Source organism: Castor canadensis, chromosome X (genome assembly GCF_047511655.1).
Source record: "Castor canadensis chromosome X, mCasCan1.hap1v2, whole genome shotgun sequence".
Lineage (NCBI taxonomy): Eukaryota > Metazoa > Chordata > Mammalia > Rodentia > Castoridae > Castor > Castor canadensis.
In genome coordinates this window covers 52,933,804-52,957,362 of record NC_133405.1, presented here as the reverse complement: position 1 = coordinate 52,957,362, position 23,559 = coordinate 52,933,804, and the positions used below count along the sequence as shown (strand labels likewise).

General features: G+C 35.9%; 1 protein-coding gene across 2 annotated transcripts in view; it reads left to right on the top strand.

Annotated features, from left to right (window-relative positions):
• Cenpi (centromere protein I) overlaps window positions 1-23,559 on the top strand; it is a 57,476-nt gene that overhangs the window by 20,592 nt on the left and 13,325 nt on the right. For both annotated transcript variants that reach the window (XM_074062627.1, XM_074062628.1), the window contains exons 11-19: window positions 227-347; window positions 1,625-1,716; window positions 3,296-3,413; window positions 3,502-3,566; window positions 9,146-9,240; window positions 12,608-12,743; window positions 13,644-13,768; window positions 15,695-15,743; window positions 15,871-16,089. In XM_074062627.1, coding sequence (XP_073918728.1) covers window positions 227-347; window positions 1,625-1,716; window positions 3,296-3,413; window positions 3,502-3,566; window positions 9,146-9,240; window positions 12,608-12,743; window positions 13,644-13,768; window positions 15,695-15,743; window positions 15,871-16,089 — 1,020 coding nt within the window. The remainder of the gene's footprint in view (window positions 1-226; window positions 348-1,624; window positions 1,717-3,295; window positions 3,414-3,501; window positions 3,567-9,145; window positions 9,241-12,607; window positions 12,744-13,643; window positions 13,769-15,694; window positions 15,744-15,870; window positions 16,090-23,559) is intronic.

Sequence of the window (23,559 nt, the reverse complement as noted above, 5' to 3'; positions counted from 1 at the left end):
TGCTCCGGTTATTTTGATAATGGAGTCTTGAGAACTATTTGCCTGGACAAGCCTCAAACTGCAATGCTTCTAATCTCAGCATCCCAAGTAGCTAGAATTAGAGGCATGAACCACTGACACCCAGTTTACAGCCTTTATTTTTGTTGTATATTTCCTATATGATGATTTCCTTGTTGCTGTGATTCACTTTTCATATACTTACTGTTGAATTGTTCTGTTTTTACAGCTTCCCTCTCAGATGGGCTCAGTGCTAAACAATTCTCTCCTGCTTCACTATATTAACTGTGTTAGAGATGAGTCAGTCTTACTGAGGCTCTATCACTGGTTGAATCAAACATTACAAGAAGGTAAGAATTGATACTTAAAAGCATTGGATGAATGAGGATGGAATAAGATTTTTTTTGGGTTGTACTAGGGTTTGAACTCAACCTCATGCTTGCTAGGCAGGTGGTGTACTGCTTGAGCCACTCTGTCAGCCCTTTTTTGTGTTGGGTATTTTCGAGGTAGGGTCTTGAGAACTATTTGCCCAGGCTGGATTCAAACCACAATCCTCCTGATCTTGCCACTGGTACCCAGCGGAATAAGATAAATGGGTTTCTTTTTATAAGGGTGCTAAATTCTAGAAAAGAAGAGCCTTCATATGCTATAATCATTTCTCTGGTGATCATATATTCAAAACATGAATGTTTGGGTTGTTGTAATTTTAAGGCAGTTAAGAATGGAATGTTGCTATGGAAATACTGCTAAATGGCCGCCAAAACTTATTGGATGATGTACTTTGATGAGTGTCACAATCCACGGCTTCTTCAAGTATGACCAGAAACTTGCTGTCAGCAAGAGTCATTGGCTTAATGCTAACCAAACTCAGAGGAGACTAATGTATAAGCAGAATGTCAACTTATTTGATAGTAGAAGTGATTGTTTTGGTGACCAAAATGCCAATTAGAATATTCCTTTTCTGCTATCAGCATATACGGGAGACAAATTTGTCATGACAAGCTTTCTTCCTTATAGAATTAAATGAAAGGGCAGAGAGAAAGCCTTCATCCAGACCTATTAAAGCCTGGTCATTTCATTCCTTCAAGGTGATATTTTTCTCTAGAGATAGTCTGTTAGTCAGATTGAATGTTTCTTACCTAGAAGAAGTTCTTGACTGTGCGAGTATTTGAAGTCAGTTTTAGTCAGTTCCAGGCTAATTCTCCTTTCCTACTAGGAGTCTTTCTTTAGAAAGGATATGATACAATTCATTAGATTTCCACTTAGTAAGTTCTTAACCATTTGTAGATTATACTCAGCTCACCCTAATTGAACTTTAGGGTCTTCTCAAACTTTTAATTCATGTATTTATGGACTTTCAGATTACTATGTGACATAAAACTGATAACATTTATTATAAGTAAGTTTTGTGCTTTTTTTCCACTATAAGCTTTCCTCTATATTACCATGTTTTTGAGGAGCATTTTACTATCACCTCCACAACTCTGTCACATATAGCTAGAATTTGAGAGACATACAACTTTTCCAATTTGCCATTTATTTGTCACTTCAAAGTAGTGATAATTCTGTCTTGTGAAGTTTTTATTATTTCTCAATCAGATGCTTACATCTTCTATTTTTGCTCTAGAATGTATTTGGTATAAGATGAATAATTATGAACAGGGAAAAGAATTTATGAACTTCCTGGAAACTGTCATCAGGGCAGAGTGCTTCTTACAAGTAAGATTCCACTTGCTTCCTACACACTCTATAAATCTTTACTAAAGCTTGTTTGAATGTCAAAAACCTTCTCTTTAGTACCTAATATCTTTTGTAAACAATATTTGCTCAATTTGAAACTCATTGTAAATAGAGCCAAATTGGACTGGTATTGATCTTTGTACTTGTTTGGATTTGAAAAAGAATATGTTAAATTTGCAAATAAAAGGGAAAGACCTATAATTTAAGAGAACAAAGTCAAGATGAAATTGAGTACATTCAATTAATTGAATTAACCAGTAAAGTAAATCACATAGGGTCACTGCTTTTATTCTTAATAGCAACAAACATTTTTTTGAGACGAGCGCTCACTATGTAATAGCCCAAGCTGACCTTAAACTCACAATCCTCCTGCTTCAGTCTCCCAAATGCAGAAATTATAGTCATATACTACCATATCCGGTGGCAGCAAACATTTTTGAGTGTTAAATATGTTTTAGCAAACAGACTGTTTGGCTTGGGTAACCCTGAGTGGCATTTTAAGCCGCAGCTCAGGTATCGGCACTTTGTGCATCAACCCACTCTGAGCTAGCTCCTTGTTCTGTGTGCTCCCAATTGCTCCCTGTCCTTACCTCTATCATGGCACTTTCAGCATCCATTTTCCCACATATTATGAGCTCCCAGAGGACAGAAACTATGTCTAACTTTTCTTCATGTACAAATGTTCAGCTTGATACCTAGTACAAAAGAGATAATGTTTGTTCAATGCATCTTAGGGATTTAATGTGAACCATTTAATTGAATATTAGGTGAGAATGATGATAGCAAGAATAAAGGGAGCAATCTATGTTGACTTTTAGGTTTCCTGCTCAGGAAGATGAATGACATTCACTGAGAAAAAGAATATAGGAAGAGTAGGCTTGGAAGGATAAATTTGATTTAAGCAATGCCTGTGGGACATCTGTGAGGTCATATTCAGTAGGTAGTAAGATAATGAGTCTAGATCTCAGAAATGAGGTTTGGGCTAGAGATATAGATTTAGGACTCCTTATGATAAAGGTGGTGATTTTAGTTCTGATGTGGATGAGATTATATAGAAAATTTATATCATGAAAAAGGCTGGGATAGAGTTCTGGTACATGCCATTATTGAAGACTCAAAGAAAAAAAGCAAAGTCTTGTGTCCTTGCTCTGGTGGAAATGTAAGCAATCTAGACACTTGGCCCTCTCCAGATGGAGCTACTCAGAGTTTGGATTTGGTCTATGGACAAATCCCATGAAATTGATAATGAAATTCTATCCCTATTATATAACATTCTAACGTTTTATCTACTGTTCAAGTTATTGTATGTACTCCAAGATAATAAATTGTATTTATTGTTAAAATATTCCATTATTTGACTTTTTACCTCTTTTCCAATTGATGATGTTTTATAGCGTTTGAATTATATTGATAAAGATGATAATACATCCAAATGCGAATCATCTCATCCTTTATCAATGACAAAAAATAGTCTTAGAATCAAACAATAATAGTACAAAATAAGCTGTTCATTTAAAGAATAGTACAATGTAAAATTGTACTATTAATTTATTTTCAGGAGGGGTTTTATTCCTGTGAAGCATTCCTATATAAGAGCCTTCCTCTCTGGGATGGCTTCTGTTGTCGGTCACAGTTCCTTCAGCTCGTGAGCTGGATTCCTTTTAATAGCTTCTCTGGTATGTATTATGAATGCTTTTAATCATTTAATTCATTGTAATAGGAATTAAAAGGATTTTGAAAAATCTTTTATTTTTCAATTCCTAGAGGTGAAGCCACTTCTTTTTGACCATCTAGCACCTCTCTTCTTTACATCAACCATTTATTTCAAGGTAAGAATAAACAGACAAACCCCACCTTGCTTAGACATAATAGAAGTTGAGTGGAAGCACCATATTGCCAGTGGTATATGATTCCAAACTGATATTATAGTAGTGATTTTCTAACTGATTCTTTAGACCTGGGCTTTGAGGTACTTATATTACTCACTTCAGTGTTAATACGTAGAATTTTCTACTTTGGGGGCTTTGTGGCATACAGTTTTCCTAAAATGTTTTCACTTGTAATAGATGACAAAGTAAAGAACTGAGACAATGTGTATTTATAAAAACCAACTGGGAAGTACTCAGCCATAATAGTTTGATTGTTGTAGGTTTGCTTATTCATTTTACAAATATTTATTGAGCATCTGCTGTAACTACCCTTCTTAACGCTGGAAATACAGTGGCGACCAAAGCAAACAATACTCTGTGACATTCATATTGTATATTTATAATCTAGTCATTTTCTGGTCCAACCTTACATAATAAAATTAAGTGTGTTATTATTTTGGGGTGGTCCCCAAAAAGGCTTCCAGGAGTTTTATCAGAGTAAGTTTGAGAGCCACTTTCTTGTTACTTTTAAAAAGAGTAACAATATAAGTAATATTTCTTTTACAACTTATTTATACCTTAAATCACTTACTGTAGGCCACATTTAGAGGAAAATATGTTGTGCTAGTTAGTGTTTCTCATAATTGAATGGTACTTTCTTACCTATCATGTTAACTTGGCTCATTGGTGGCTCACGCCTGTAATCCTCATAGCTACTTAGGATGCTGAGATTAGGAGAGTCAAGTTTCCAGGCAATTTTTTTAGTGGTACTGTGGTTTGAACTCAGAGCCTCACACTTGCTAGGCAGGTGCTCTACCATTTGAGCTACCTCACCAGCCCCAGAGAATCAAGTTTTGAAGTTAGCCCAGGCAAATAGTTCATGAGATCACCCATCTCCAAAATAATCAGAGCAAAATGGACTGGAGTTGTAGCTTAAGTTGTAGAGAGCCTGCTTTCCAAGTGAAGCCCTGAGTTCAAACTGCAGTTATACCAAACAAAACAAAACTTTAACTTGGATTTTTTATGTTTATTTACATTACTTTTATTACCTGACCACTATCATCACTCATATCACAATACACACCAATTATTCCAGCTAATAAATTTTCAGAGACTCTATACTTTGCAATTTTTTTGTAATTTTCTTGCAGTCTTCTAATTGGATTATTTTTATTTCTTCTCTTTTTTCACAATCTAAAAAAACAATTATGTATGGTCATTAGGTTGAACCATAGGCAACTGCTGTTTATGTAGATCAGTGGTGGTTAACAATAAGCAATTATTTATGGTTCAACCTAATGTCCATATACACATTGGTGTACACATCATATATTTATATTTGATAGTGAGAGGGGTGACAGAGTGAGGAACGGAGGGAAAAAGGAAAAGAACAGTGGACCAAGAACAGAACTCAGGGAAATACCCAGTATGTAATTCTCAGGCCAAAAATGAGGAGAGCCTGTGAAGGCACCTTAAGAAAGAGTTGTCAGAGGTGTGAGAAGAATCCAAGGAAAGAAAGGGAGTATAGTATATTAAGAAGGAATCATGTAGCTGGGTGCCAGTGGCTCACATCTATAATCTAACTACTTGGGAGGCTTGAGATTTGGGAAGATCATGGTTCGAGGTCAGCCTGGGCAAATAGATCGAGAGACTCCTATCTCCAAAATAACCAGAGCACAATAGACTCAAGTGGTAGAGGGTCTGCTTTGTGAGTACCTGCTTTGTAAATATCTGCCTTGCAAGCACTAAGCCCTAAGTTCAAACTCCAGTCTCACCAAAAAAAAAAATGTTGCAAAATGTCTCACAATTGGCAATGTAGTCTAGATAGGGAAGTCTAATCTAAATAGAGATGTAAGGACAAGAGAAAGTTGGTTTGCTTGAAAATGAAAGCTAAAAATGAAAGAATTAAACAAGGGATTGGATGTGTTGGAAGTGGAGCAGCAAGAGTAACTACTTGGAGTTTAGAGTGTGAAAAGGCTGGATGTATAGGAAGTTATAACAAAGAAAGTCTAGCAGTAGATTTCAGTGGTAGTTCAATTCAGGTTATGGCAAATTTATTGTGTGGCTGTGGGAATAGGTAAATAAGGTAGAGTGAAAGTGAAGGTTATTTAATTTGAGTCAAGGAACTGTGAAGCCAAAGTGTTTAGTGAATCATTTTCATGGACACAGATATAACTGAGGCACCTATGACAGGACATAGTGCATGTGGATAGGTTTCCAAGAGATAGAGATTTAGGAAGATAAAAAGTAAAGGGTATCTGGGGTATATCACAGTGGTAGAGTGCTTTCCTTGCATGTGAGAGGCCCTGATTTGACCCTCAACACTGTAAAAATGAACATAGTAAAGGGTGGTATAGTTGGATAGTTTGAACATCAAAGGAGAAAGTGTTTGTTACACAGAAAGGAGAAATAATTGTTTGGAAATAGTGTTGAAGATAGACAGCTTTGTGTTGTGTTTAGAAAACCAAGAGATAGACTCATGAGAAAAACTATAGCAAAATGCATTCTGCAAGGGTCTTTTATCTTAGTCTAACAAATACAACTGTTACCAGTAGTTTGGCTAATGAGGTTCTGTAGTCTACAAAATATTTGTAACCATTCTAAAACAAGGACATTTTTTTACTATGTTATCTGATTAAATAGAAGTACATTTGATTTCTTTATAGTATCTTTTAAATCAAATCTGGTTCTCTTAAAATGGGATTAATTTCTGATTTTATATTTATCTTCTCAAAGAAGGTGCTTATGCCCTTTTTGTTTTGGCTTGTTTTTGTTTCTTGAGACAGGGTCTCGCTATGCAGCTCAGGCTGACCTCAAACCTTGAGATCCTCCTGGTTCTGCCTCTTGAGTGGTAGGATTACATGTGTACATCACCAACCTTGGCCCTCCTTTTCTTCTTTTTAAACCATCTTCTGTTAGTATGAATTAAATTTTTCAATTAAAATTCTAGTTTATTTTAGTTTTGGTGGTACAGGGAATTAAACTTGGCCTTGTGCTTGCTAGGGAAATGCTCTACCACTTGAGCCATGCCCCCAGTCCTTTTGCTTTTAGTTTTTTTTTAGATAGAGTCTCCCATGTCTGCCTGGATCAGCCTCAGAACCACAGTCTCCTACTTCCACTGCCTCTCAAGTAGCTGGAATTACAGGCATGAGCCACCACACCTGGCTTTTAAAACCTAGTTTAAAAAGAGATTGTTTGGGCTGGGCGTGTGGCTGAAGTGGTAGGAAACAAGAGAAATATTTTCAAAATTCTAAGGGAGAATTATTTTTGTTCATTTATTTATTTGAGACAGAGTCTCCCTATGTAGTCCAGACTAGCCTCCTTCCTTAGCCTCCTGAGTGCTCTGGGATTATAAGTGTGTGCCACCACACCTGGCTGGGATTTATATTCCCTAGTTTCAACCCTCAGCATCACAAAAAGAAAAAAAAAACCCGAAATTATCATTGTATAACAATTTCCATGTTTCTACATAGTCTTCATAATATTTTTCATAGTGGAACCATAGTCATAGTACCATAATTTATTTAATCATTTCTCCATTTTATTTCTAATTTGTTTCTGTTATGGGAATAGCTAACTTTCTTGAGCATCTTTATAATATAGATATCTTTTGCTTGAACTATTCCCTTGGCACACATTTTCAGGAGTGAGATTACTAGATGAAAAGAAAGTGATTAAATATTTTTATGACTTTGGTACACAGTGCTGTTCTTTTACTAAAGCGTTGTATACTGCAAATTCTTAGAAAGAAGGATATAATGGATGGAACACTTCAATACAAGGGTCTAGCAGCCACGGGGAAAGAAGTGGAGTTTGGGAGATGGACTACAGTATGGGAGACTGGTAAGGAGGGTAAAGTGACATCACAGATAAAAGGCTGGTCTAGGATAATTTTAGTGGAACTAGGAAGGAAATAAATAAGTTAGACATTTTAAAGGAAAAGTTTGATGGGGCTTGGTGACTGGAAATAAAGAATGGAAGACAGAAGATGAGTTCATGCTTTCTAGCTTGAGATAGTAAAGGAACTAGGAATATTTTTCCTGGCAGAAAAAAACCTAAGATCTTCTGGTTCCCTTCGAATATCTGAAAGATCAACACATGAAAGGAGAACATCTTTGTGTGGCTGTAAGAAGCAGAGTTAGAGGGTAATATTTTATTATAGGTAGAGCAGACTAAAATGGAATAAAGGACTTTCAGAGGTAGTACTTACTTCCCAACAGTGGGGTAGGTCAGGCACAGGTTTAATGGCTATCCACTGGGACGGGGGTATGTATGTAGAAAGTTTCACATGTGGGGTAAGATAGTGCTTCTCAACATTTTTTAAAAACCCATGTCCTATTCATAAGCATAAAGACTTCAAACCTTCCTTTGATGTGGGAGCAGGGTGGGGGAATTAAGGGTATTTGTTTCCTACATATAACATTGTAATAGTGAACGTATTTTCAAATGATAAAATTCCTTGGTAGGGGAATTTTTTAAAATTAATTTGTTTTTTAATATGGTAAGGAATATTTAATAAATAATTAAAGCATAACAAAATTCTTGTTGTAGCCAAGAGAAATACAAAATAATAAGCTATAGATCACATCCAAAATTATATAACCATTAATTTTAAATTATAAGAATAACACATTTCTCATCATTTGGCAGATATTTACCATTTTACCCTTTTTTTTCTGGAAGTACTGGGGTTTGAACTCATGACCTCAAGCTTGCTAGGCAGGCACTCTACCACTTGAGCCACTCTGGCAACTGGTAGGGGAATTTTTAAAGTAGAAATTTGTTTTAGATGACTTCAGAATTGCTCCAACTTAAACGTATTTCTAACCTGAAAACAGGTGTCAATTTCTAAAAATATATTCATTGAACTGTTCTATAAAGTAGCAGTAAGCACCCTATTACCAGACAGGTGCTCACTAACCCAGGCCATTGTATATGGATGTTTACGAAATGTTTCCTGTATTTGGTTTTGGATGGTATGGATTGTTTTCAAATTTATGTGTATTATAGTTTATCGTCATAAATTTATCTTGACTATATGTTTTTTATATGTGAATAAGGCCCTGGGAAATCAAGGCAAGAGCTGAAAAAGGAAAGATTAGAATTGTTTCCTTTCCAAAGTCATAGAAGATAAGATAAATTTTTATGACCCTTTAAAGGGGAGTAACTTGTAGTTGTGGATGACAGGGTAAAAAGGGCAGAAGACTCATCTGTAGCCATTTCAAAGGATCTCTGAGAGGGGACAATAAGATTAATATTTTTTATTTGATGATGATGTATAAATGAATGTAATTTAGAGATAAGTCTATTCCTAGGCTAAGTTGGGGCTGAGTTGTTGGGGTGTGTTTCTTATAGAGAAGATGGCAAAATGAACATGTTCTTGCATTCATCTGTCTCTTGGGGACTGATGTGTTAGGGTAGTAACTATTCTAAATTGGATGTGGTCATCATATGTGGTCCCTTCTACCTCTGAACCGCTGTTCTGAACACTCATCTCTGAATGATTTCATGAATGATTTTTTTTTGTTTCTGTTCTTCAGTGTAGTGTTCTTCAGAGTCTGAAAGAGCTACTTCAGAATTGGCTGTTGTGGCTTTCTGTGGACAACCCCATGAAACCTGTGACGAGCAGTCCTCTGTGAGTTATCTTATCCTCCACAGAAGATGGTCTGTATGAAAATGTTGTCATGTGGTGTTTAATAGCCAATTGCTTCATGCAAGTACTTAGTAGGACTTTGCCGATTTTTGTTACTTTTCATTCTTCTTTCCTACAATCCTGAGAAAAAGGTTAATTCCCCACATTCCTGTTATGTAAATCAGAAAGCAACCCTTTAGCCTCTAAGCAACTTAACAGGAGTTAATATAGCAAGAAGCTGGAGAGCCAAGATTAGAATTTGCAACTTTAGCTTCCATTCAGTTTAATGTACTTTATAAAATGTATTTTATATGCAAAACCAATTTTGATGCTGCTTAGAAAAATCTCTGAGGTAATTTTTCTGCGCAACTTTGTTTTTATGCTCCTCTAGTGTATTTTGGTTATATGCATTAATTTATCTTGACTTTGGAGTTAAAAAAGAATCTGAATTTCCATTAAATATATGCTTTACCTTTAAAGTGAAAGTAAAAGACTGACTAAAGGAACCGCATAATCAGGTTGTTTTGACTCTTTCTATCAAAAATCTTTGACTACTCCAATATTCTTTTCTTAACCACATTACTTTTTTAGCATTTTAAAAACTTATATAATAGAAAATGACAAACATAATCAAAAGTAGAGAAAATACTATAGTGTTTCCCTTATGTACCCATCATCCAGCTTCAGCATTTATCAGCTCACAGCTGACTTTCACCCATAACATCCTTCACCTTCCACTTGGATTATTTTAAAGCAAAGTTGAGATACCATCTCAACTGTAAAAATGGTACTGGGTCTTTTGTTTTTGTTTTTTGGATGGAACTGGGGTTTGAACTCAGGGCTTCACACTTGCAAAGCAGTGTGAAGAGCACCTGCTTCTACCACTTGAGCCACACTGCCAGTCCATTGTGGTCTGGTTATTTTGGAGATGGGGTCTCACAAACTAATCCCCTGGGCTGACCTCAAATCATGATCCTCCCAATCTCAGCCTCTCAAGTAGTTAGGATTACAGGTGTGAGCCACCAGCACCTGGCTAAAAATGGTACTATTATGATATCTGAAAAAATAATAGTTCTTAATATCTTTAAAAATCTATCCAGTGTTCAAATTCTCCTTGGCTTTGGTTGCAGATAGCATTCAGATGTAAATTAAAACAATGTTCAGATTCCTTTATGGTTGAAGGATTAGCCGAGGCCTATTTTTCCTTATAATTTTATCCCTATCTGCAGTTTGGGTAGGAGAGTGGAGGGTAGAAGCTTCTTGAGACCATCATGGAAAACTACTTTTAATTTGTCATATTAGTTACTGTAGTGTTTCTATAGGTGTCTGATCACTTTTAGAAGGAATTGTAGAATTAGTGGGTAGCGAGACCATCTTGTACAGCTGTGCTTCTCAATGTATGGTCTTTGGACTAGTAGTGTCAGTATCACCTGGGAGCTGTTCCAGATTAAAATTTTCAGACCATGACCTAAATCTATTGAATTGAACTCTGAAAGTGACCCAGTAATCTGTTTTAACTTTTTCATAATTGTCGTGTAAGTCAAAGTTTGAGAACCACTAATATAAAAAGTTTCTATTAAGAATAGTATGTTTGCGTCTATAACCTTTGGCCAACTTGCAATGGAAGTCTCAAGCATTCCTGAAAGAAGTGCCTTACAATTTCTATATTATCTTTCCAAAAATCCTAGGATTCTTCTTTATTAGTGTCATAAATTAAGGGAGAACATCTAAAAAGGAGCGATGCTTTCTAAAATTCTTAGAACAAATAAATGGATAGATAAGTTTGCTTGTCATAATATTTGACATTACATAGTTTAGCTCTTAAGTTCTCAATTCCTTTGGAGATGCAGGTGCAATGCTTTATTTCTATCATGTAACCGTATGCCATACAACTGTCTAAAAGGTAGTAGTTGTAGTTACAGATCACAAGAAGAGAAGGGCAGAAAACCATTCTCAGCTGTGGCTCTCCAGGAACATTTCTGGTTATCACAATGACTGGGAAGATGGTGTGCTACCATCGTTTAGTAGGTGACATTGAGGGATGCTAAGTGTGCTGTAGTGGGTAGGGAATAGGAGGCAGTCCTGAACAGTGAATTGATTCATCCAAAATGCCACCAGTGTTCTGTGGAGAAACACTTTAAAAGAGGCTGTTATGGGACTGGAGATGTAGCTCAGTGTTAGATCACTTGCCTAGCATGTACAAGGATCTGGATTGGATCCACAGCACTGAAAGAACAAAAAGAGAATGTTCTGAGCAATCATCATTGTTTCAAGTTATTTGAGACACATTTTCCAAGTGCTGCCAAAAATCATAGTTAAACTATATTAGTTTTGCAAGTGGTCAGTTAACTGTATGGATGCCACATAGTTAAATGGTCTCCTTCCTTCTCTGCTTTGTTCTGGCACTGATGCATCATGGTGATGGGTAGTGGTAGAGTCATGATCATCTCCCAAGCTCTGGGACTATTCCTCTTTCCTTTTTCCTGTGCATAAGCATTGTTGATTACTTACACAGGAGGACAAAACTATGAATTCACATTTGTAGGTTTTTTTCCAAATCTACAGTGGATTGAAAGACAGGGGTGAGAAATATATGTGAACTAATGATTTTATGACCTGTATAGGTTAGAAAAGAAAATAAAATATCCAGATCTGTTTTTTTTTTTACAAGAATGGAAGATGCCAAAAAATTTGCCTATTCAGTTTTAGGGTTGGATTGAATTCTGATCAAAATATTTTTAGGAGTATTTTTAGCTGAGGAGTTCAGAAAAAAGTGGGTTTTACTCGGTGTGTTGCAATGTTATTGGCATCATAGGAAATTATTCCTACAGTCATTTTAATTTAATGTTTATCCCTTTGAACCACTTGTAGTTTGGCTGGGATTAAATTGGTTCTTTTTTTATCTGGTTTATCATTTCATTCATTTTCAGATTTTATTCTGAATTTTTTGTATCACTTTGTCATGGACTCTTTCTATTAATTGTTAACAAATACCATTTTCTAGTGGTTTTTCAATAACTTTCACTTAAAGCTTTCCATAATTGAGTGGCAGAGCTCAATACTTATCAGTTATTAGCAACAAATAAGCTGATTGCTATGATCCTTAGACAGTGGTAAATCTAAAGTTTGAAGCTTTTTTTTCTCACATTTACTAAGAGTCTGGTTGCTGAAGCTATTTTATGGATTGATCATAATGGTTCCCTAAAAGACTAGTAGTTTTATGATTAATCACTAGTGAATTATACATTGGAACACTGATAGTTTTTGAAATCCCCATCTTTTTTTTTTTTGCTATATATTATCCACTTTGGACTTGGAGATTGTGGGTACTTTTGCTGCTCGGGTTCTGAACATTATGGTCTTTTTGCAGGGATACAACTTTGGGTGGATCCATGAGCTCTGTGTCTAAACTTATTGACTATGTAGGGTGGCTATCTACAACTGCAATGCGCTTGGAGAGCAACAGCACTTTCTTGCTGCACTTTATTTTAGATTTCTATGAAAAGGTAGGACACATTCCATTTTCTCTATTTAGATTTTTGTGATAGCTGTTTGTGGCTTATACTTAAATTTCACGTACAACCATAAAGGTGGGGGGGCTAGATCTTATTAGCATAATTAAAATAACCTCACATGTTAAAATTAATGATTATATTTTCACCTGAATAACTGACTTTCATAAAACAAAGTCTAAAAACAAATGTGCTTTTTTTTGGCCTGGGTACCACTTTAGTATGCCTGTAGTAATGTTGGCCCTAGACAGAAGTCTGTTTCTAACATCATTTTTGCTCCTTCATTGTATATCTCCAACCGCTGGCAAAATACTACAATGTAGTCTTTTTTCTTCATATATTTAACCCTACCTTTCAACTTCCTTATTTCTTTTGGTATATAGGGCCTTTATGATTCTAGTCCTCTTTTATTGTTTTATAGTATTCAGTTGGGACAAAATTATTACCATGAAATAAGATTATACTTAGTTTTCCTGGCTTCCTTTCTTCACTAATACTGAGCTGTCTCTTATATTATGTATTTGATTAGATGCATGCTCTCCTTGTTTTCCATGTTGACAACTACCTAATGTAGTAAATAAATATCTAGGGGACTTCAGGAGAAAGAAATACTCCCTTCCTCTACCCTTTCCCTCAACTCTAAGATTTCTTCCCAGAAAAAAAAAGAAAAAATTTTTAATAATGGTCTTCTAGTAATAAGGTTTTTATGGTAAAGTTGATGTTTGATGAGATTTATTTTAAGCAGACTTGTGGCTACCTATTGTTTTTAGGAATCGGGCAGGTCCAAATCTAATGTTATGTTATTTGCTTATCTTGCACTTATGATTCTTTGGGTAAATGTGGTTGATTTCTGAGAAATAGTCTATATACTAATGTTGTCATTCTTCCAAAAAGGTATGTGACATATACATAAATTATAACCTTCCATTGGTGATGTTGTTTCCTCCTGGGATTTTTTATTCTGCACTCCTCAGCCTGGATACCAGTATCTTGAACCAGCTCTGTTATATTATGCACAGGTACAAACCTTTTTTAAAACCACTTTTATGAACTAATACATCATAATTCTGTCTTCATCTTTCAGCTGTAGTACAATAATTCATTCTAACACGGTCTATGGAAATAGGAAACTAGATTTCTTTTTGACATGGCCTTCTAATATGGAGCTATGATAGCTGTGTTTTGTTTTGTCTTGTTTTCCATACTGGGGCTTGAACTCTGGGCTTTGTGTTTGCTAGGCAGGTGTCCTACCACTTGAGCCACAGAGCCATACCTCCAGTCCTCCTAGCTCTGATTATTTTGGAGATAGGGTCTCACTTTTTGCCCAGGCCAGACTGAACTGTCTGCCTGTTTTATGCTTCCTATTGTCACTGGTATGACAGGCATGTTTTTTCCATTGAGATGGGTTCTCGAAAACTAACCCCCCCCCACCTCCCAGGTGGGCTTAGAACTGGGATCCTCTTGATCTCAACCTCCAAAGTAGCTTGGATTGCAGGTGGCTGTGTAATTTTTAAATTCCTCACTGTAGAGGTTATGGAATTTAAAAATCATAGTTAAGGATCTGTTGTGCAATAGTACTGTTATACTTAGCTTTGTTAATTATTAATTATGTGTCTTAATGAAAAATTAGTCATTTGTTGGTAACTGGTTTAAGTGCGTAGCTTCTCTGGTTAAAAAAAAAGAACATTTTCTGGGAGATATGAGGAGTTATTGCCAATTATCTGAAACTCTTGAGAATAATTTCTGATTTCCTGTATTTCAATCCATAAGTATGGACCATTTTGGCATAACTTGTAGAATTATGTCAAGGTTATAATATTTTAAAACTAATTAGCCACATACCGGTGGCTCACACCTATAATCCTAGCTACCCAGGAGGCAGAGATCAGGATGATCACAGTTTGAAGCCAGCCTGGGCAAATAGTTTGAGAGACCCTATCTCAAAAAAAAACCCATCACAAAAAAGGGCTGGTGGAGTGGCTCAAGGTGTAGGCTCTGAGTTCAAACCCCAGTGCCACAAAAAAACCTAATTAGATAATAGTTCTCAAGCAAGAAAAAATTACCATTGCTAAATTTCCTCTTTACCTTCTCTTTTGTACCTTTTTTTTGGCATAAAGGAAATATGCTCTGTATTAGTGACTGCTTTTGAGTCTGTATTAAATTTTTAATAACATTAAATGCACGTCTTTCATTGTTTTTCTTTTTACTGAGATATAGTTTACATAGTCAAGTACACATCTTTTTTTTTTTTGTGGCAGTACTGTGGTCTGAACTCAGGGCTTCATGCTTGAAAAACAGGTGCTTTATTGCTTGAGCCACGCCTCCAGCTCTTCAAGTGTACATCTTAAATGTACAGCTCAGGACTGGAAGCGTGGATCAAGTGATAGAGCGCCTGTTTTGCATGTGTAAAGCCCAGAGTTCAAATCCCAGTCTCACAAAAAAGAAAAGGTAAATGTACAACTTAGTTTTTTTTTTTTTGCAATGCTGAGGATCAAACCCAGGGCCTATGCATGCTAGGCAAGCATTGTACCATGTAGCTACACCCCCCAGCCCTGTAACTCAGGTTTTTTTAAATCATTTTAAATATTTTTTTAACAAATCAATTACATTTATGGGCTTTACAATTAAGTCAGTGGAGAACAGCCAAAAATATAAAGATGTAAAATATGTAGTATTTCAAAAGGTAATAATGTATAGAGAAAAATAATTGAAGGAAGAGAAATGAGAAATATGAGATGGAGTATGTTATAATTTTGTGCCTCTATTTTTAAAAATTCTTTGAGGAGAAAGTACTACAAAAGGATAACATCCTTAACTAGACAACTGGATATATATGTTCATATTTGCTTATATTTACATTTAAACTGTAGTTTTTATTTTATATTTCTAAAGCATTACATCCAAAGGCATATTGAATGTTTCATTATCTTTGTTCTTCCTCTTAGGTATCGTCATAATTTGACTGCAGCAAAGAAAAAGGACTTGTTACAAAAGGTATGAGTGATAAACCTCTGTGATAAAATCACTATTGTTTAAAAATTGAGTATAGATATTTAGGACCTGTTGAGAATAAGGATAGAGAGAAGAGATGATAATGACAATTATATTTCTTTTCCTTTAGGCAAAATCAGAGTTCGATTTCAGCAGCAAGACCTGTCAAGAATTTAATCGCTATTTGACAGCCATGGTTAGTTGTCTGTGGACATCCAAACCCTTTGAGAAAGGAATATATATTGACCATCAACTCCTAGAAAAAGCTGGTGTACCAGAGTATCGAAACACTTTAAATTTAGTCCATCACCCTTCTCTATGGAGTTATACTGCCTCCTTTTTGCTACAGGTAAGGGTATTTAAAGGATTTTTAGATTTTATACAGTAACACTATGACTGAAAAGTAGGAAATGCCATTCATTTAAGGTGTCTGAATTGCAAGATGTGTTTGGTATTTTATTTAGTGCTAACTACATTTTGGTCAATTGTGCTAGGCTTTGAGGATTCAGTTAATTTAAGTAAGTCTCCATCCTATAAGAGAGCTTGGTCTGTGGCAGAGACAGAATTATAAATAAATTACTATAATGCAGTGTGGAAAGTGAGAAAAATTAGTTATGAGGAAGACAGGAGGATGATTAGTTTATTTCTGCTTGAATCAGGTGGTGTTAGGTAAGAAAAGGCTTCCTAGAAGTAGAAGCTCTCATATAGTCCTTCTAGACAAGATGGAAAATGTAGACTAGGTAATTTTTTTTTAGGTAATGTTTTATTTAGAGTCTTAACTAAACATTGCTGATTTAATGGATTGATAATATGTGGGCAGGGTAGGGGTGTGTCTGTCTTCTCAGGACTTTGTCCTCAACCATGTCATTGTCAACTTTATCAGTGACTTGGAGAAGACTCAAATAGTGAGCATATCAAAAGCACAAATGACACAACAATGGAAGGAGTTGATTACAAATACCCTGAAAGAACTTAGATTCAGAATTCTCTTAATAAGTTGAACACTTAAAAATCTAACAAAATGAAAAATTGTGCAGAGTGGGGGCAATATTCATTGAATAAATGTTTAATATATCCATACATTGTGATCAACAAGACACCTCTGAATGTTGCTCTCATAGAGCTTACAGTCTAATTAGGGAGGCATTTGTTAAACAGACATTTTAGAATAAACAAGGATGCTGAGATATAAGGATCACAAGTTCCGGGCCAGTCTGGGCTACATAGCAAGACCCTGTCTCAAAAAACCAAAAATGAAAACGATAAAAAGCTGGGTGTGCTGGTACATATGGGAGGCTAAGCAGAAGAACCATGAACTTCAGGCCAGCCCGGGCTATATAAGAAGACCATGTCTCAAAAAAAGAACAAAAAGAATAAATAAGAATGAGCAATGTGTGAGGGTTTCATTTTCTCTACATCTTTTCCAACATTTATTACCTGTGTTTTTTATTCTGGTCTTTCTAGAGGGTGTGAAGTAATATTTCATAATCAAGGTATTGATTTGCATTCATAATAGCTATTACTACTTAGCATCTTTTCATGTACTTATTGGCTACTTGTAAGTTTCCTTTGGAGAAGTGTTTATTTGGGCCCTTTGCTCATTTTTAATTGGGTTATTTGCCTTTTTACTGAGTTGTAAGAGTTCATTTTTATATTCTAGGTATAAGTCCCTTATCAAAATACATGATGGGCAAAAGTATTCTCTTAATCTGTAGGTTGTATTTTTACTTTTTTGTTGGTGTCTTTTGAGCATAAAAGCTTTTAATTTGAAGTCTGTATATTTTTTTTCTTGTTTTGCTTGTGCTTTTGTTGTCAAAGCTAAGAAATCACTGCCTAAGGAGTGACTTTCACTCCTTTTTTCAGTCTCTTGAAATTCCACATGAGTTTTAAAATCAACTTGTCAGTTTCTTTTATGTTATGTTTCTGTTAGGATTCTTTTATGTTATGCCTTGAATCTGTAGATCAATTTAAGTAGTATTGCCATCTTAGTAATCTTAAATCCTCCAATATAGTATTGTCAAATGCCTTTCCATTTATTTAGGTCCTTGTTAGTTTTTTCAGCAATGTTTTATAGTTTTCAGCATATAAATTTTGCATTTCATTAAATTTATTTCTGAGGATTTTACTAATGTTATTGTAAATGGAATTGTATTTGTAATTTCATTTTCAGATTGCTGACTGGTACTGCATAGAAATGTAATTGATTTGTGTATAGTGATTTTATATCCTTCAAACTTGAACTTGTTTATTAGATATAACTTTTTAGTTGGTTTCTTAGGATATTCTTTATATAAAATTGTGTCATCTGCAAACAGATACAGTTTTATTTCTTCCTTTCAGATCTGTATGCCTGTTCTTTGTTTTGCCTAATCGAGCTGCCTAGAACTTTAGGTGGAGAATTGAAGAAAAGTGGCAAGAATGGGCACTTGGCCATAGGGAGGAACAGTTCAGTTTGTCACCAATAGAATAGAATTCTGTGGATGCCCTTTATCACATTGAGGAACTTCCCTTGTATTTCTAGTTTCTCGAATGTTTTTAATCATGCATGAGTGTTAGATTTTATGTAATGTCTTTTCTATATCTACAAACATGATCATATGGTTTTTGACCTCTATTCTGTTGATATGGATTATTAATTGATGTTCAGGTGTTTAACCAACCCTGCATTCCTAGAATAAATCCCACTTTGTCACAGAGCACAATTCATTTTATATGTTGCTAGGTTTTCTTGTGGAGGTTTTTGTGTGTATGTTATAAAACGTATTAGTTTCTCCTTAGGATGTCTGGTTTTGGTTTTGGGTTAACACTGACCTCATAGAATGAGTTTGGAAATGTGCTTTCCTCTCCTAGTTTATGGAAAATTTGGTAGAGGGTTGGCATTAATTCTTATTTAACTAGTGAAGCCATCTTGTCATGGGCATTTTTTAGTGGGAAACTTTAAAATAGCTAATTTAGTCACTTTTTTGTTACAGGTGTATTCATATATTCTATTTCTTCTTGAGTTACTCTTAAGAATTAGGGTTTGTTGGGGTTTTTTTTTGTGGTACTGAATTTGAACTCAGGGCCTTCACCTTGAGCCACTCCAGTAGCCCTATTTTTTGTGAAAGGTTTTTTGAGATAGGATCTATTTGCCCAGGCTGGCTTTGATCCTCCTGATCCCTGCCTCCTGAGTAGCTAGGATTACAGGCATGAGCCACCTGCACCTAGCATGAGTTAATGTTTTTATATAATATATCCATTTCATATAAGTCATCTAATTTGTAATGATACCTTACAAATCCCTTTTATTTCTGTAAGGTTGGTAGTGATTGCCTTTCTTTTCGTTCCTGATTTTGTAATTCAAATGTTCTTCCATTTTTGCTTATCCAGTCAAGCTAAACATTTGTCGCTGTTGATATTTTTAAAGAACAAACTTTTGGTTTTGTTGATTTTTCTTTCCTGTTTTCTTTAAAATATTTTAAATTTCAGTTGAGGTAAATAGGCATGGTATATAACATAATTTATCATTTTAACCATTTTCAACTATATAGTTCAATGGTGTTAAGTATATTTACATTTTTGTGCTACCATCACTCTTACCAAAGCCCCTGGCCATAAGGCCTGACTCTCAGTCTGAACACTCACCTGTATTAATATATAAAAATGGAAAAAATGAATTTATACTTTGGGCCAAAACTGGAAAGAGACCCATTCTTCTTCCATCTCTGCCTTGCCTATAGCAGTGAAACAAAAGCCAGGAAATATACAAATGTAGATTTAGTTGTGGACCCCAGAAGCCAAGGCTTCTGGGGCAGCAGTTTCCACTCCCAGCATATTTCCTTTAGAAAGTTGGAGCTGAAAAAGACAATTTTTAAAAATCCTAATATTCTAGGGCCCCATTACATCACCACTGTCTGTCCATAGAATTTATCTTCTTTCTTTTTCGTTTTTTTTTTTTTTTTTGGTGGGACTGGGGTTTGAGCTCAGGATTTTCTATTTGCAAAGCAGGTGCTCTGCCACTTAAGCCATACCTCCAGTCCATTTTGCTCTGGTTATTTTGGAGACGGGATCTTGCAAACTATTTGCCCAGACTGGCCTCCAACTGCAATCCTCCTGATCTCAGCCTCCCAAGTAGCTTCCAGTGCGCAGCTCATTTTATAAAACCACAAGAAAATACTACCTCACACCCATTAGGATGGTTAGTATTAAAAAACAGAAAATCACAAGTGCTAGTAAGGATATGATGAAATTGGAACCCTTGTGCACTGCTGGTGTGGATGTAAACTGGTGCACCTTCTATGAAAAACAGTATGTTAGTTCTTCAGCAAATTAAAAATAGAATTACCATATGATCCAGCAATTACCATATGATCCACTTCTGGATATATATACCCAAAATAATTGAAAGCAGGGACTTGAACAGATATTTGCATACCCATGTTTATAATAGCATTATTCACAATAGCCAAAAAGTCAGAAGTAACCTAAATGCCTATAAACAGATGAACAGGTAAACGTAATGTAGTTTAAACATATAATGGAAAATTATTCAACCTGTAAAAGGAATGATATTCTGACCACTTGCCACAACATAGATGAACCGCGAAGACAGTATGAAGTGAAGTAAGCCATTTACAAAAGGACAAATATTGTATGAGTCCACTTAGATAAGGTACCTAAAATAGTCAGACTCCCCCAAAGTGTCCTTTGTAGTACAAAAGTTTTTAACTTGATGAAGTCTAACCTATTTTTTCTTATTGCTTATGCTTTTGGTATACTCATGAAGAGCATTGCCAAATCCAATGTGTGTTTTCTTATGAGAGTTTTATAGTTTTCAATCTTACATTTAGGCCTGTAATCTATTTTAAATAAATTTTTATATGTAGTGTAAAGCAAGAGTCTGACTGTTTATTTGCATATGACTGTCCAGTTTTCCTTACAGTATTTGTTGAAGAAACTGTTCTTTCCCCGTTAAGTAGTGTGTTAGCTTCTGTACCATAACAAATACCTGCAATAATCAACTTATAAAGAGAAAAGATTTATTTTGGCACACAATTTTGGATGTTTCAATTCATGGGACTGTGGCAAGGCAGCACATCATGGTGGGGAGTGTGTGACAGAGCAAAACCGTTCACCTTATGGCAGAGAAGTGAAAGAAAGAGAAGGGGCTAGGGTCTCACAAGTCCCAGTAAGGGCATCCCCCTAACGACCAGAAAACCTCACTTTAGTTCCTACCTTATAAACTTCTGTTACCTTCCAATAGTGCCAAGCTGGGGACTGAACCTTTGACATACTTTGGGGGGCATTCAAGATCTGAACTATAGCATGTGGATTTGATGTTTTTCTCAAAAGATCATTTGACCATATATGTAAGTGTTTATTTCTGGCCTATTTTATTCCATTGGTCTGCATGCCTGTCTTTATGCTGCTACCATACTGTTTTGTTACCGTAGCTTTGTAGTAAGTTTTGAAATCAGGGAGTGTGAGACTCTACTGTTTTACTATTGTAAAACTTTAATCTTTATTATTTACCTCCTTGCTTTCAGTTTAGGTTGCTCTCCTTTTTTGAGTTTCTTTTTGGTTTGTTGTTTTAATTTTTTTTTCTTACAATCCTTAGGTTTTTAATTCAGGACATTGCTCTTGCTAGGGAAGCTCTCTACCACTTGACCCATACCTCTAGCCCTTTTTGCTTTAATTATTTCTGGTTTAGGCCAGCCTGGACCATGATTTTCCTACATTTAAGCCTCCCATGTAGCTGGGATTTCAGGTGCACATGGCCACACCCAGTTTTACTGGTTAAGATAGAGTATCACTAACTTTTTTGCCTGGGCTTGCCTTGAACTGAATTCCTCCTGATCTTTGCCTCCCAGCAGCTGGAATTATAGGCATGAGCTATTGTGCCTGGCTTTTTTGTTATTTTGAGACAGAGTCTTGCTATTTAGCCCAGGCTGGCTTTTAACTTGCCATTCTCCTGCCTGTGCCATGCACCACCACACCAGATATTTTTTATTGTTTCTTAAGGCAGTAGGTTAGATTATTGAATTGAGGTCTCCATCTTTAAAAAAAATAAGATGAGTCCTGCTATGTGGCCCAGGCTGTCCCCAAATTCCCTGCCTTAGCCTCCTGAGAAGCTGGGACTATGGCTATGTACCACTGTTCCCGGCTTTGATGTTCCTTCTTTTATAATGTAAGCATTTTATAGGTACAAACAGACTTCAGAATGTTTTCCCATTTTCCTTTTGATTTATTTGATCCATTGGTTATTTAAGAGTGTGGTTTTTGATTTTCACATATTTGTGAATTTCCCTGTTTTCTATTGATTTCTTTCTTGACATGTTGGGATCAAATCCAGCATCTGAAACATGCATGGAGATCATGCCTGCTAGGCAAGTGATCTACCACAGAGCTGCATCTTTACCCCAAAAGAAAGTTATATTTCTTTCTCTCTTTTTTTTTGTAGTGTGGGGTTCAAACCCAGGACCTTTCACATACTAGGCAAGCACTCTACCACTGAACTAGATCCCCAAGTCCTCCGTTACCTATTTCTAATTTCATCCTACTGTGGTCAGTCTTGGGCTTGCATATAATCACCCTGAGATGTCAGTGGTTTTAACAGAGCTCTCTATTTTTCCCTACTCTAAGGTATTTGCTTATTTTGGTATTACAACCTGCTCATTAGTCTCCACTAATTACTAGACACTTGCTTTATTGTTTTCACCAATGCCCATGGGCAAAAATTGTTCAGCCACCCGATTGAATTAAATTCAGGCGAGGATAGTTTTTTAGGCCAGTCTTTGAAGTTTGTTCTGTGTCTAGGAGGATTCTTAGTTGTCTCTTTCCCTAGTTCTTGCTGATGAGCTTTTTCCATAATTTGGCTATTGTGAATAATACCCATGTGCAATAAACATGGGTATACAAGTGTCTGTATTGTATCCTTACTTACATTCCTTTGGATATAGGCCCAGGAGCGATACGCTGGATCATGTGGTAGATATATTTTTAGGTTTTTGAGGAAACTCCATACAGCTTTCCACAGTAGTTGAACTAATTTACATTTCCACCAACAGCATATAACCTCCCTTCCATCATCCTTGCCAACATTTGTTGCTGTTTGTGTTCTTGATGATAGCCATTCTGATTGGAGTAAGATGAAATCTTAATGTTGTTTTGATTTCCATTTTTCTTTATGGCCAGGGATGGTGAGCATTTCTTCTATTGGCCATTTGTACTTTTTTCTTTGAAAATTGTCTATTCAGTTCATTTGCCCGTTTATTCATGGGGTTGCTGATTCTTCGGGAGTTTAGTTTTTTTGAGCTTCCTTTAAATTCGGGTTTTTTTTTCATTTATTCACATGTGCATACATTGTTTGGGTCATTTCTCTATCCTGCCCCTCTCCACCACCCTTCTTCCCCCTCAGTTCCAGGCAGGTCCTTTTCTGCCCTTATCACTAATTTTGTTGACGAAATGACATAAGCATAATAAGGAAGACAAAGCGTTTTTGCTAGTTAAGGATAGCTATACAGAGAGATTCCTACTATTGCTTTCATGTACCCATGTGTTATGCACATGTTGATTCAACTCTAACTGATCTTTACATTGGTTCCTGATCCCCTGCTCATGATAACCTCTGTTGTTTTAAGGTTTCTGTATTAGTTCCTCTGGATTGGGGACATCAAACACTTTCATGTTTTGGGTTTTCTACCTATTCCTATGTCTCCCATATGTGCTCTCCCCTTGTCATGTGATCCAAGTCCAACCACATTGCTGCATTTGCCCTAGATCTAAAGTCCACATATGAGGGAGAACATACAATTTTTGGTCTTCTGAGCCTGGCTAACCT